This window comes from Hordeum vulgare, chromosome 3H (genome assembly GCF_904849725.1).
Source record: "Hordeum vulgare subsp. vulgare chromosome 3H, MorexV3_pseudomolecules_assembly, whole genome shotgun sequence".
Lineage (NCBI taxonomy): Eukaryota > Viridiplantae > Streptophyta > Magnoliopsida > Poales > Poaceae > Hordeum > Hordeum vulgare.
In genome coordinates this window covers 9,329,121-9,341,620 of record NC_058520.1, presented here as the reverse complement: position 1 = coordinate 9,341,620, position 12,500 = coordinate 9,329,121, and the positions used below count along the sequence as shown (strand labels likewise).

Genomic DNA, 12,500 nt, shown 5'->3' with positions numbered 1-12,500 from the left:
CTGGGAACCGGGGCATATAAATCCGCTTATGGCATTCACCCAAGCATACAGAGACAGATGGAATGAAAGAAAGAAAAAGTAGCTCCGCAGCTCGCCCAGAAGAAGAAAGACCCGCCGCTAACGATTTGGAAATCCGAATTCATTGGTTTAGCCATTCCAATAACAATTAGTTCCATACCTTGGTCTCTTCCCTTGGTCCATAATAGTCAAATGAATGATCTATCATGCAGATCCCCTATCGGCAATTCTCTAGTTTACAAATAGGCCTCTGAATCGATTCACCGACATCTGATCATTGATACCGACATCAGCTACTGATATCTAGACTTGGTGCAATCTAATCGATTATTGGGAATTGGAAGTAGTAGCTCTAGCTGAAAGAAATCCCCCACCCAAGTTAGGTAACTAATAGGCAGGCACCCCATCTAATTAGTACTTTAGAGTAAAGAAAAGACTGTTCACTTGCATTCCCGCACCTCATGAGTATCTTTCGACCGAGGATCGCCTGACATGTTCCGCTCTTGTTAAAGAAGCATATCGATCAAGTGTCAATTCGTCGGATGAGACCTTTGCTTTCCTTCCACAGGTTAATGAGCGCTATATTCGGGAAGTACAGGATACCAGAGAAACTAGCGAGTATTGGGGTGGGGGCACTACTTCAGACCGCTTTGCTTTGGACTTGCTCTACCTTATAAATTGGGAAATGGCTATCATCACATCGAGCTGTCTACTTCTGATCCATAGGAGGGAGTGAACCGTTATGTTCCTGAAGTCAGTATTGGAAACATAGGTATCCAGAGCTATTCTTTGAGCAGCATCGACCTAATTCCTATGTTTTTCCGAAGATCATTCAGGGAAGAGAAGAAGACATGGGAAAGAAGAGCACGATTGTAAGTAGGCATCAATAGATAGATATGATTGGTTGACGAAGATTGGCTTCTTGGGCCCCCGTAGGGCTATGTTGCTATGCTGCTAGAAAGAAAGGAAGAGTTCGATGTCCATCAGTTCGTGGTTTCGGAGATTGCTTACCGACTTTCATTCATATCTGAAAAGATCAAGGGTGCCGAAGTATTCATTGATCCAAAGAAAGAAGCTGACACAGGCAAGACCTGGATGATCGAGTTATCATAATGACTTGGGTTATGCCAACTTGTGTTGTGTTTTGTAATCAGAGCTACTTGTCCTTGCGTTGCCCAAGAGAAGCCATCTTTGCTAGGCTGTTTTTCGGTTGTCTAGCCATGCGTGGGAGCGAAGATAACTCCAAACACGTTTTGGTAGATGAGGGGAGACTTGCTGTATCCATTTCCCTCTCTGGCCAATGATTTGAGGAGCTAGCATCAGATGGTCTATCGTGGCCTTTTTCTTGATAAAAACGTATAAAATGAAGCGTAGATGAGACACTGTTTAGCGAGGAACTTGTGGAAGGCTTGGGCTATCCTCGTACTCTTTGGTACTGACTCATTATTATTATGCGGCAATCATATCACTGTCTTTATCGACTCCATGCAAAACATGTTCATTGAATTTGATAGGCCTAAAATGGCTTTCATTATGACCAAAACTACTAACATGCAAAAACTGGTAATAGGCCCGCGGATCTCTCTGGTTATCAATGCTATTTTATTGTGTTCTGTAGCCTCGCTAACCACAGGCGTGGATCCACAAGAACAGAAGAAGCAACAAGATCGTGCTTCCCTGCTTTAGGAGTTTCTTCCACCGGTGTGCCTATAGGGAGATAATGACTCTCCTAAAACCCTTATTTGCGGTTAATTGTTAATTGGATCTACACTTTTGTTGGATCCACATCTTTGAAAGAAGACTAGTTTGGCACGGGCGGGCTAGAAAGACTTCGAGGATAAAACCGATCATTCAACAGATAAGGTCCTTTTGGGTGACTCTGGAGCAAATCTATAGCATCAGCCAGTCTAGCGCGTTCTAACCACTATCGCTTTCGTCTTGTAAAAGTTTAATAAATGCGACTATGAATTAGGGCCAGTAGACTAGAACTATAAATTGACCCGGCGTCGACGCGTAGCCGCTCACCATTATGGTTCTATTGGTTCTCATCGAAGTATCTAAATGGTTCTATTGGGGTTCTCTTCGAGATATCAAAATATTATTTGGAATTTACCACCCGTGTGGAGCCTTGAATGCGACTCTAAATTGGATCAGTCACACCGGGCGATCACTCTCATGGAGAGCTCTTATGGCTCTCATGTGATAACTAACTCGCCTTCCCTAAGTCTTCGCCTAACTCGCCTTTCTCAGAATCTTCTGAATCGGGATCCGTGGTTGCGTCTGTTGGCAGTAGCACTTCTTCATTGTATTTGTGACTTGGCTTTGTCCGTTGACATTCTAACACATTGGCATTCTAATCTTGGATTATTTCTTAATAAATTCGACCCGGAAGGCTTTTTAGCTGAACATAAGGAGTGGTGTGCGGACCCAAAGGCAGTTACCAATATATCATTAGATTAGTGAATTCCCACGCGCCAAATAGGCGTCACCACACTGCCTCCCAAAGGCTTCTTTTAGGCTTCCCCGCCACATCACACGCTTGCTTGCTTTTGCTAATCCGATCCAGAAAAAACGAACATTCTCCCACGTGCTTCGGGCCTTGCAATAGCAGTAGATGCTACAGACGTGGTGTCATTATCAGTGATTCCTCAATCGATCAGAAGAAAGGGAATATAACCTGCCCCTCATTGTCCAGGTTTTCTTTGAACAACATCGGCCGGACAAGAACAAAGGTTTTCACCTCCTTCGTCCTCGGAATTGTTCGAGCTACATTCCGTTCAGACTAGATATCCGGAATCTAGTCCTCTCTGTCCTAGCTTAACAACCGTTTTTTTTTTGTCTTAAGACAATAAACCACTTCGTTTAGCCTGCCAAGAGTCGCATTCCTAACAACAGGAACATCTGAGTTTATCTCACTATTTGCATTCTTAGGTCCGGACAAGAACAAGAGGTTTTCACCATCGTCTTTGCGCTTTGCTGGAACTATGTAAGGTTTACGCTCGTGACTTCACGAGATAGTGATTCTCCTCACGACCACCATTTCATTTACCTTCACCCCGGGACTCAGGAACAACATCTTAGAACCTGTTTTATCCTCTGAACAACCAACAACAAACACTAGAATTAGAGTTATAAACCTTCCGAGATGGCTTCATCTATTGCTTCTTTGTTGTCTTTCTTATCTGGCAGATGAAAACGGGAATCTTTTTCTAGATTGTGTGAGTGGTCAGTTGTGATGGAGAACAGGGGATTCCCAATCCAAAAAAGACTGGCTTCTTTTCGAAAACTTCCATGCCAGCTATGTACCCAAACCTAGCAATTCTAGATTCTCCTAGTAAACTGCAGGTTTTTGGGTGCTAAAAAAGGAAACTTCCACGCCGGCTATGCACGGGAACCATCCGTTAATCCGTGTGAACCAAGAAGAGAAAATCGAAGCTTTTGACACGCCTGTCTAGCCAATCCAATATATATCTTTCGTATCCCTGCTAGCGTAAATGACACACTATTTTTGCGAGGAAAGTCACCTTGCAAACAAGCACGATTCCCTATGAAAGTGAAAGGCAATTTTTCCCCGGGACACAAGAAGAGTGCAGGATATATAAAAGAGAACTTGCGGAGGGCGAGACAACTTCAGTCATGATTGCAGAATGTGAGGACTATTTAGTCATTGAAGATGAAGAGTGTTATAGTGCGTGATGATGCTTTGACTTGGGTTGTGGACTCAGGTGCGTCCTTCCACATCACACAAGGAGTTTTTCGAATCCTAGACCTGTGGCATCAATGGCTCTGTGAGGATGGGAAAGAGTAGAACATCAACAATTGTGGGCAAGCCACCTTCACAAATGGTGCGAAACAAACACAAAAAAAAGGTTGGTGCTCGATGATGTGAGACATTCAATTCAAAAAATCTCTTGTCAGTAGTGGGCAAGCTTTATGATATTGGCCATGGCAGTTATTTTGGTGAAGGAAAATGGAAGCGAAGCGCTTCTTTGATTGTGGCTCGAGGAATAATTGCTTATAGAAAGATGTAATAGAAATACGAATACGAATATAATCAAATTATCGACTCCGGGTCCGCCATTCCTTAATCATTCCTTAAGCTTAAATAGCCGACATTCCTTCCGCAGCTGACTCGTTCATCCCCTTCCATTCCTGCTCTATAGTAGGGGTTATGTCCCCCTTTCCTAGTGAGAGCAATACGCAATGCTGCTACGAATAGAGATAGTGCCCTATCCACTGCAAAACGGTACTCTGCTTCAACCACACGGTATGGCTCCCTCATTTCAAACCAAGCTGTAGACCGAGTAGGAAACAGCTAAAGGTTCCGGTCCAAAGGTAAGAAGATCCGTTGGTTGGAAATCCGTATCAATTGTTACTGGTTCTCCCGTTCTTGGTACTGTGTCATGTGACTCTAAAGCCCCAACTAGGCTAGATCGAGATCTTGGTCCTTGCTAGGCTTACTCGCGTAAATAACCCCCATGTCTTAGGTGTTCTCGGGGGTAAGCGAGTCAGTACAATCGGTTGCACAACCGTCCAGTCCATATCATAATTGTCATAATCAATCATATCAGTAGGTGGCATACTTGCCTGCTCAAGTCCATCTACTATGGATGTGGGCTTGGACCAAGCCATCCCCAAACACTGAACCGGATCTTGAAAACGGGACTGAACTGAATCCGACTTCTTGGTAGCCCAGTGGCTTTTGGTCCCCATCGGAAAGTGCTGAATGGATTGCTCCTTGCCCAACGACAAAAAGAAAGAAATTTAGGAGAGGATTGATAGGTTTAAGCATTCAGGGCTGGTCGCTCTTATGGATACCTGTGAGCTAGAGTCGGGAATCGAAAAGGAGACAACGGAAGCCGTACAGATCTAGTTGGGAATGCTGTTCATGCAGTGGAGAGCGTAAATGACCGGCCCTTGAGGCGCGAGTAGACTTATCATATAGAAAGGAAAGAGATAAGCGGAGGGAGGATGGTTTGATGATAGCCAAGATCTCCATCTCATTTGTCACTCTCGTATTCTTAATAGGAATCGGCAAGCAGATACAACCACTAGGCCATTGCCATTCGACTAGTCTATCAGAGTATCCTACGAAGTCAGGTCCAGTAGGCGCAGGATGCGCTAAGCCATTCGATCTTCCTGCTGGTGGTCCACCATAGAGCTCCTATGTAGCCGTTTGTTTTCTCGCTTAACTAATTTGTATGAGGCGATACAGCTGAGATCAGCCAACGGTTCGAGCACTTAGCACAATGTGCCACTTAACCGGACGAGCGCAAGACCGGGTCTACCTACCTTATGACATTTATGAAAAACGAACGTTGTATTAAGGGGTTTCTATCAGTTAGTAACAAAGCCGGCAGTATCCTTGAATTCAGGGGTCAGCTACGGGAGGTATGTCTCCATGTGTGCCGAAGAAGCGTCTATCATTATACGCTGTTTATCCAATCAAAAACTTCTTCGTTTAGTTGGTAGAACCCACGCCAATATCATATTGACTCTCTCTCGTCCAATAAGAGTTTCCGAGAGTTACTTTATTCAAATTCTCTCCTTTCCAAAGCTCCACAAGGAAAAAAGAGTAATAGGACAACAATATTGCTTTCATTTATTTTGAGTTCTTTCTTTGTTGAGATGGAAATCGACGTTCTTTTGAAAAGGGCTAGGTAGTTTGCACGCAGGCAAAACTTCTTCATGAAAGGTAAAAAATAGACTTGGATTTCATGGGTTTCTTAATGACTAGTCGTTCGTTTGAAGCCTTAAGAAACCAGCAGAGAAAGCGGCAGTTTTTTTTTCCGAATGACCTTATTTCGAGAATCAACTAACCGACAAATCCGTAGCCCAGGTGATTCGCTGCCTCCCTCTCGCCAAAATGGGATGAATCTTCTCATGCAGCTTTTTGATTATTCAGGGCGCAGCGAAGCCAATTTCCATCAAGGCAAGGGGGTAAATAAGGGGGAAGAGGAGTTGTAACGATAGAAAAGAGAAATGACTATAAGGAACCAACGATTCTCTCTTCTTAAACAACCTATATACTCCACACTTAACCAGCATTTGATAGATTATCCAACCCCGAGCAATCTTAGTTATTGGTGGGGGTTCGGTTCGTTAGCAGGTATTTGTTTAGTCATTCAGATAGTGACTGGCGTTTTTTTAGCTATGCATCACACACCTCATGTGGATCTAGCTTTCAACAGCGTAGAACACATTATGAGAGATGTTGAAGGGGGCTGGTTGCTCCGTTATATGCATGCTAATGGGGCAAGTATGTTTCTCATTGTGGTTCACCTTCATATTTTTCGTGGTCTATATCATGCGAGTTATAGCAGTCCTAGGGAATTTGTTCGGTGTCTCGGAGTTGTCATATTCCTATTAATGATTGTGACAGCTTTTATAGGATACGTACCACCTTGGGGTCAGATGAGCTTTTGGGGAGCAACAGTAATTACAAGCTTAGCTAGCGCCATACCAGTAGTAGGAGATACCATAGTGACTTGGCTTTGGGGTGGTTTCTCCGTGGACAATGCCACCTTAAATCGTTTTTTTAGTCTCCATCATTTACTCCCCCTTATTTTAGTAGGCGCCAGTCTTCTTCATCTGGCCGCATTGCATCAATATGGATCAAATAATCCATTGGGTGTACATTCCGAGATGGATAAAATTGCTTCTTACCCTTATTTTTATGTAAAGGATCTTGTAGGTCGGGTAGCTTCTGCTATCTTTTTTTCCATTTGGATTTTTTTTGCTCCTAATGTTTTGGGGCATCCCGACTTGCTTCATTCAATAGAGAAGAGACGGACTTCCATAGAGCATAGATACCCGCTTTTGATTCGGAATACATGAGACCCGGGCTTAGAAGTTATGAGATGACAGTACCTGATAGTCATATCGACTTAAGGACATGGTTTGGGTCCCACGAGAGGAAGAAACGAAGATGTCTGGTCGTGGGACTGGTAACCTTGTCTGCTCTAGTACGAGTGATCCGGTATTCATTACATCAATTCTATCGTGTCAAATCGGGTCAAATAGCTCAGTCTTTCACTCGAAAGCCTGGCATCCGCTACCGGTCAACTACTCTTAACTCCTGGGGTCGGAATAAGCTTCCGCTTCTCAGCCATATCCATCTTCAGCTTCTCCGCCTTTCGCTGATCCACTTTCATCCGAATCAGTAGACATAGTATCCGGGTGGAATGCGGGTGCTGTTAACCGGGTTCTTCTTTGAATTTATTGCTTGAATAGAGAAGCTGCCTGCAGACGCCGCAACGAACATGTATTCACTATTGTACGACTATTCTCGTGCCTACTATCTAGTTCGAGTCAAAGCATAAAGCTTGTGCCTCAATTTAGTGCTTGCTTGCAAAAAGACATATTGAAGAAAAGAGTAGATTCTAATCAATATGGCGCCCCTGGACCCTTTTATTAAATAAAAGTGCAGTATCAAGTAGAAGTTGATTCCGGTTGAGGAAAAGAAAGCGACTTCTCCAGCACTAGCACTTGCTTGAATAAGTGCTTGCTAAGGAACCGGCATAATCAAATTGCACGTCTGCTTCCCTTGTTGGGTCCAATTGAACCCTTAGACAACACCCAAGCTTCCATAAGAGTGCGAAGTGGAAGTACCTAACAGGGCCCTATCTTATTCAAGTCTCATTTGGAGGGGATTGCAGGATTTGATCCATCGCCCCCGGTCCAAAGGACAATAAAAATAATGGTACTTCACCTTCGATTGGATCTAGCTATAATCTACGTTTGGAAGAGTCTAAAGATATGGAGCTCAAAGGCAACAGCACGAAGGAACCTTTTGATTGAGCAAGCATGCGAAGCAAGCGACAGAGACCAAATAGGCGAGATTAGTTAAGGAAACGGGGTACTTCTGTGGCTAGAAGGCTTTTTTATGATTTTAAGGAAACCTTGAGGAGATATGCTTCAGGCTTATCGATTGTCACCCATAGCCATTGCTATATCTATTATAGCTTGATTTTACTGTGGTAGATGAACACAATACTGCGGGGAAAGCTAAAAGACAATACAGCCGTCCCATGGGGTATAGGCGAACGATACATTCACCTTATTTATCTTCATTTTCTTCCGCAGCGAGCTAGTATGCCCAAAGCCAGCAGTGCGTAGGAAGTCACTGATCGAGCACTCTTGCGCCGACGAATCCGGTCTTAGATAGAATGAATAGGCGAAGAAAGGACAACCTGCTAGTAAGAAGGTTTCTTTCTGACTTATGGAAAGCCTTACCTCTTTCTTGGACACGTTTTCGCTGCGCGCCTCTATGATAAACGAAATGGCAGACATGAACAAAGCATATAGTTGGTATGACGAGATATTCTTCTTTCCCGACGGAACTACCTTTCGGCTTCGCTAAAAACACCTGGGCTATGCCTCAAAGTCTCAACACTGGCCCGGAGGAGAACACTAATCTACGCATAAATAAAATCTCTGTTCATTTTTGATTCAACTGACCGAGACTAGCAAATCAATCCTTTTGAAGCACTCAGCTTTCAGACAAGTCTTCAGACTGCCATGTTTTAGCTTACTTACCTTTGCCTGCCAACGCTAGAAAAGCTAGCTTCCTTGTTTGTGGTACCAGGAATGTGTCATCTTGATCAAGGAGTCTGGAACTCCATGCTGGGGATGTAGGAAATGCTATTCGTGCCGGTGAATCGACGAAACTATGTCCTTTTGCAGCTTTTTGTGCAATGTCATATGTCGTAAAAGAAAATGTTGGTGCAGGCTGTCTTCGTATGCTTTTGAAAAAGCAAGAATTACTACTATTTATTGACTTTATGAAAAGAAAGTAAATTGACACTTTATGTCTCTCTTTCGAAATTGAAACTTGAAAATAGTAGGAAACGGAAAGCAAGAACGAAGTAGGCGAGGAAAGGCATACATAGGTCAGAAAAGTATGCATGGTCGTCACGGGTAAGGATTCTCCTTCCAGCATTCTTGGGTCTAGTTTTGTTTGGACTTGGGCTTAGATGTAGTGGGTTCTTGGGCCACTGCTTTACCTTTATCAACCTTAGAAGGAGCATTAGTCTTTGACACATCAATCAACCCGGCGTAGGAGCATGGGATTTGGACACATCAGCACCAAACCTGTTGTTGAAGTCGAGTATGAGCTTCTATTCTATCCAATCGAAAGAAGAAGCAAAGGCTTTTCGCCTTATCTTTGCATTTAAGTTCTCGAAAGGAGAATCGGAGGCTTTACACCTATCTTTTCTACTTGCTTTTCGTTTTCTAAAAACAAGAGATCTAGGAAATGAAAGGAATTCATTATCGATAAGCTGTGGGTAGAACAGCACAACGATAGAAACATGAGGAAAATCGTCTTCATCAAGAAGATATTTAGCAATTTTTTCTATTTTCTAGGCGGAAGAGATAAAATAAATATTGTTACTGGGCTAGGATGTTCATTTGGGAAGGATCTCGGATGAAGCTCCAGAGTTCTTGACCAGTGGAGTCAAGTGGAGAAGGCGTTACTTGATAGGAAAGCAGATTTTTTTTGCAGGAATTGTTGTTGTTTCAGCGCGGTAACGAAGGATGTCTTTCTACCTGCACTTGACCCCGGAAAGTTGTGGTGTTTTCTATCTTAGAGGATTAACCACGCCTTTATGCAAAGGCAATGCCGAAGAACATAAGCGGTTGTTTAAAGCAGTGGCGGCGCATCCGCCTCTATCCATCACCAGAGTCTTTCTAGGTTTGTTCAATATCATTTATATGTCATATGTCAAGGGCTAAATATATGGTAGCCGATTATATACTCCGCGTAGGGCGAAGTTTGTCCCAGTTGGTAGTTATATATAGGTATAGCTGGAGCCCTAGACAGTCTAGCCATATACCATATCATGGGTTGTGGGCTACTCTGGAAGGAGTGGTGACCCAGCGCGATAGGTTGCTTTTACTATTACAAGACTGGCTTCCTGGTCAAGTCAGCCTCCTTGAGTTTGTCTTACGGACGGAGTGGGCTTTTCCCCAGGGGGTCTAGTTTTAAGGCAAGTAGGCCTATTGAGATGCATATAACTTTTCATCTTATCACCCCGCCTAGCGACTTTGCAAGCATTAAAGGCTAGGCACCTAACAGCGGTTATTCCTCCAACAGGTTATTCTGGGTTACGCTAAACCTTCAAGCCTTTTACCAGCAGATGAATACTTAATCTATCCCCTCTGCGCACGGAAAGGGAAAGCTACTCTTCAAGAGTATATGCCGAAAATCCTATGTTTGGAGTGACCATGAACACACTGCTTGAGACCCTTCTTTCGTGAGACAGTTGTGATTCCGCTTTCATGTTTTGGATTGAGCTTTGTCACTCTTTCTATGCCTCTTTCTTTTTCTTGGAGGACAACACACACGCGGCGCTAAGGTTCCCGTGGCAACTGAACTAGGATTCGAAGCCAGGATGAGCGGATCTACCGCTCCAGGTCCTTTCCTATTCTTATACTAATATGTGTAAGTTCCTTGCGTTTAGAACTAGAACGTGAGGCATAGTAATGGCGCATGTGTGATATTCTACTGATCCTGTTTAGGCTGCTTTAGGAAAGCACTCAAGCAGGAATGGATAAAATGTCTTCTGCTGCAATCCTAACTGCAATGGCCCTCGCAGCTTTAGTGCAACAAGCCGATCGAAAGCACTCATCTTTATCGACTAAATGCTTTTTTGTCTCTTCCTCACTAAACGCCCGCTTCCTGGCTCCTCCCTCTTTGCCTAGCGGTTAAGTAGATAGTAGGTCCCCCCCTGGCCCCGCAACCAAGAGTCACTCGTCGAAAGCTGACCAGGAAGACAATAACTGCTATTTCAAGAAAGCATGGTTGGAGTTCTTCTATTGACGAAGGGAAGAGGACGGTCTTACTTTTCAGAGATACCTGACTTATTAATGGACTGGTCATGTCATAGCGGAAGGTCAGAGGTGGGAAACAAGGAAACAGAGGAAATGCTTACTGGGACATAGCCTTTGGTACGAGTTGAAGGGAAGAGGTTTGATTGCTAATAAAATGAGTGGAAGAGCTGCTCGGTCAAAGGCCTTCTCTCAAGTAGCAAAGGCAAGACGGAAAAGCAGGAATGAAGGTTGCTAGGTACCGCTCCGTGGTAACATCTATCGATTCCGCTATCGGGAAAGTCTGGCAAGGGGAATATCTGGCTGAGGAATTAGAGGAACTTTGGTAGCACTCGGGGACGGAATCAATCAAAGAACTTAAGAAATTGCCCATACCGACAGCAGCTCCCGCTTTAGAAAAAACCCTATCTCATCAGGCAGGTATACCTGACCCTTTTTTAGCTAGTTTCGGGAAAGCGGTAAGTTAAGTAAGTCAAGCCCTTCTAAGCGAAGAATAGCGGAGAGAAATGGTAACGTAATAAGGGAAAGGGAGCTAGCTGCTTCCATATCGCCCCCAAAAAAGAACCAAAAAGTTCCAGAGGCATCTTCCATTCATTTCGATTTAGGTCTTTCTGCACCATATTTAGATCTTCCCTTTCTACGATCCGGAATTCCCAGCAAATCCTTGACTCCTCGAATACGATGGGATTTCACACCTGGCGAATCTTTCACTCTACCTCCTCTGACTAAGACTATAGAATGTTCCTGCGAATTATGACCTTCGCCTAGAATGTGAGCAAATATATCATGTCGATTGCTCAACCGTACTTTTGCTATCTTACGTAGAGCTGAATTAGGTTTTTTCGGTGTTCTCGTCGAAACACGCAGGCATACTCCTTGCTTCTGGGGACATTGATCCGAAGCTCGAGTACGGTCCGTGCGCCGTTTTTCTTCTCTACCATGACGAATCAATTGATTTTTTGTAGGCATCCCTCTTTCCTATGTCCTTCCCCCCTTTGCCCTTTCAAAAGTGGTTACTCCCGATCCGAAGCACCCCTTTTCCATTCATAGAGAGATCCAATCGTCAAAATCAATAAAAAGGCCATCATGGACCAAGATCCAAACAGATCAATCTTGTTAGGAGGTACTGCCCAAGGAAAAGAAAAGGTGACTTCCGGATCAGGGATAATAAATAAAATAGGAACCGGATAAAATCGTATATCGAAACGACTTCTGGCATCACCGGAGGGATCGGAACCACATTCGTAGGCCGACAATTTTTCTGGATAGGTCGAACTATTGGAAGCAAATGGAAAAGGAACACCGAGTGGAATCAAAGAAACTAGCGGACTGATCACTAAATAGATACAAATAGGTGCAAATTCCGACATCACCAAAGCCCACTTCGTTCTCTCGCTCTCCTCGCGGCGCTCCTTGCTCGCGGAGCGGCATACCGAAAAAAAGACGCTCAGATGTGGATTCGAACCACTGAAGGATTTCAAGGGCAATGCCCCTTGCTCTTCCCACTGAAACAAGAAAAAAAGGATTTGCAGTCCAGCAAGAAAACGGATGCGCTAACGCTCAACGGCTTTCGCGCTAGTTGCTCAATCCGTTGCTTGTTTTGCTCTAACCAGCTGAGCTACCAGAACCACTTGCCTAAAGTCTCTTTTCTT

The 12,500-nt window shown here is 44.0% G+C and overlaps 3 protein-coding genes across 3 annotated transcripts in view; 1 reads left to right on the top strand and 2 right to left on the bottom strand.

Annotated features, from left to right (window-relative positions):
* The window catches only part of LOC123442467 (NADH-ubiquinone oxidoreductase chain 5-like), a gene marked incomplete at its 5' end in the record, with an annotated part of 18,882 nt that overhangs the window by 1,965 nt on the left and 4,417 nt on the right, over nucleotides 1–12,500 (top strand). The window lies entirely within an intron of this gene.
* LOC123442468 (ribosomal protein S12, mitochondrial-like) lies at nucleotides 11,413–11,817 on the bottom strand. Its single transcript, XM_045118517.1, has one exon. It carries the CDS (start codon nucleotides 11,815–11,817, stop codon nucleotides 11,440–11,442), a length of 378 nt encoding a protein of 125 aa, XP_044974452.1. The 3' UTR covers nucleotides 11,413–11,439.
* LOC123442469 (NADH-ubiquinone oxidoreductase chain 3) lies at nucleotides 11,862–12,302 on the bottom strand. Its single transcript, XM_045118518.1, has one exon. It carries the CDS (start codon nucleotides 12,216–12,218, stop codon nucleotides 11,862–11,864), a length of 357 nt encoding a protein of 118 aa, XP_044974453.1. The 5' UTR covers nucleotides 12,219–12,302.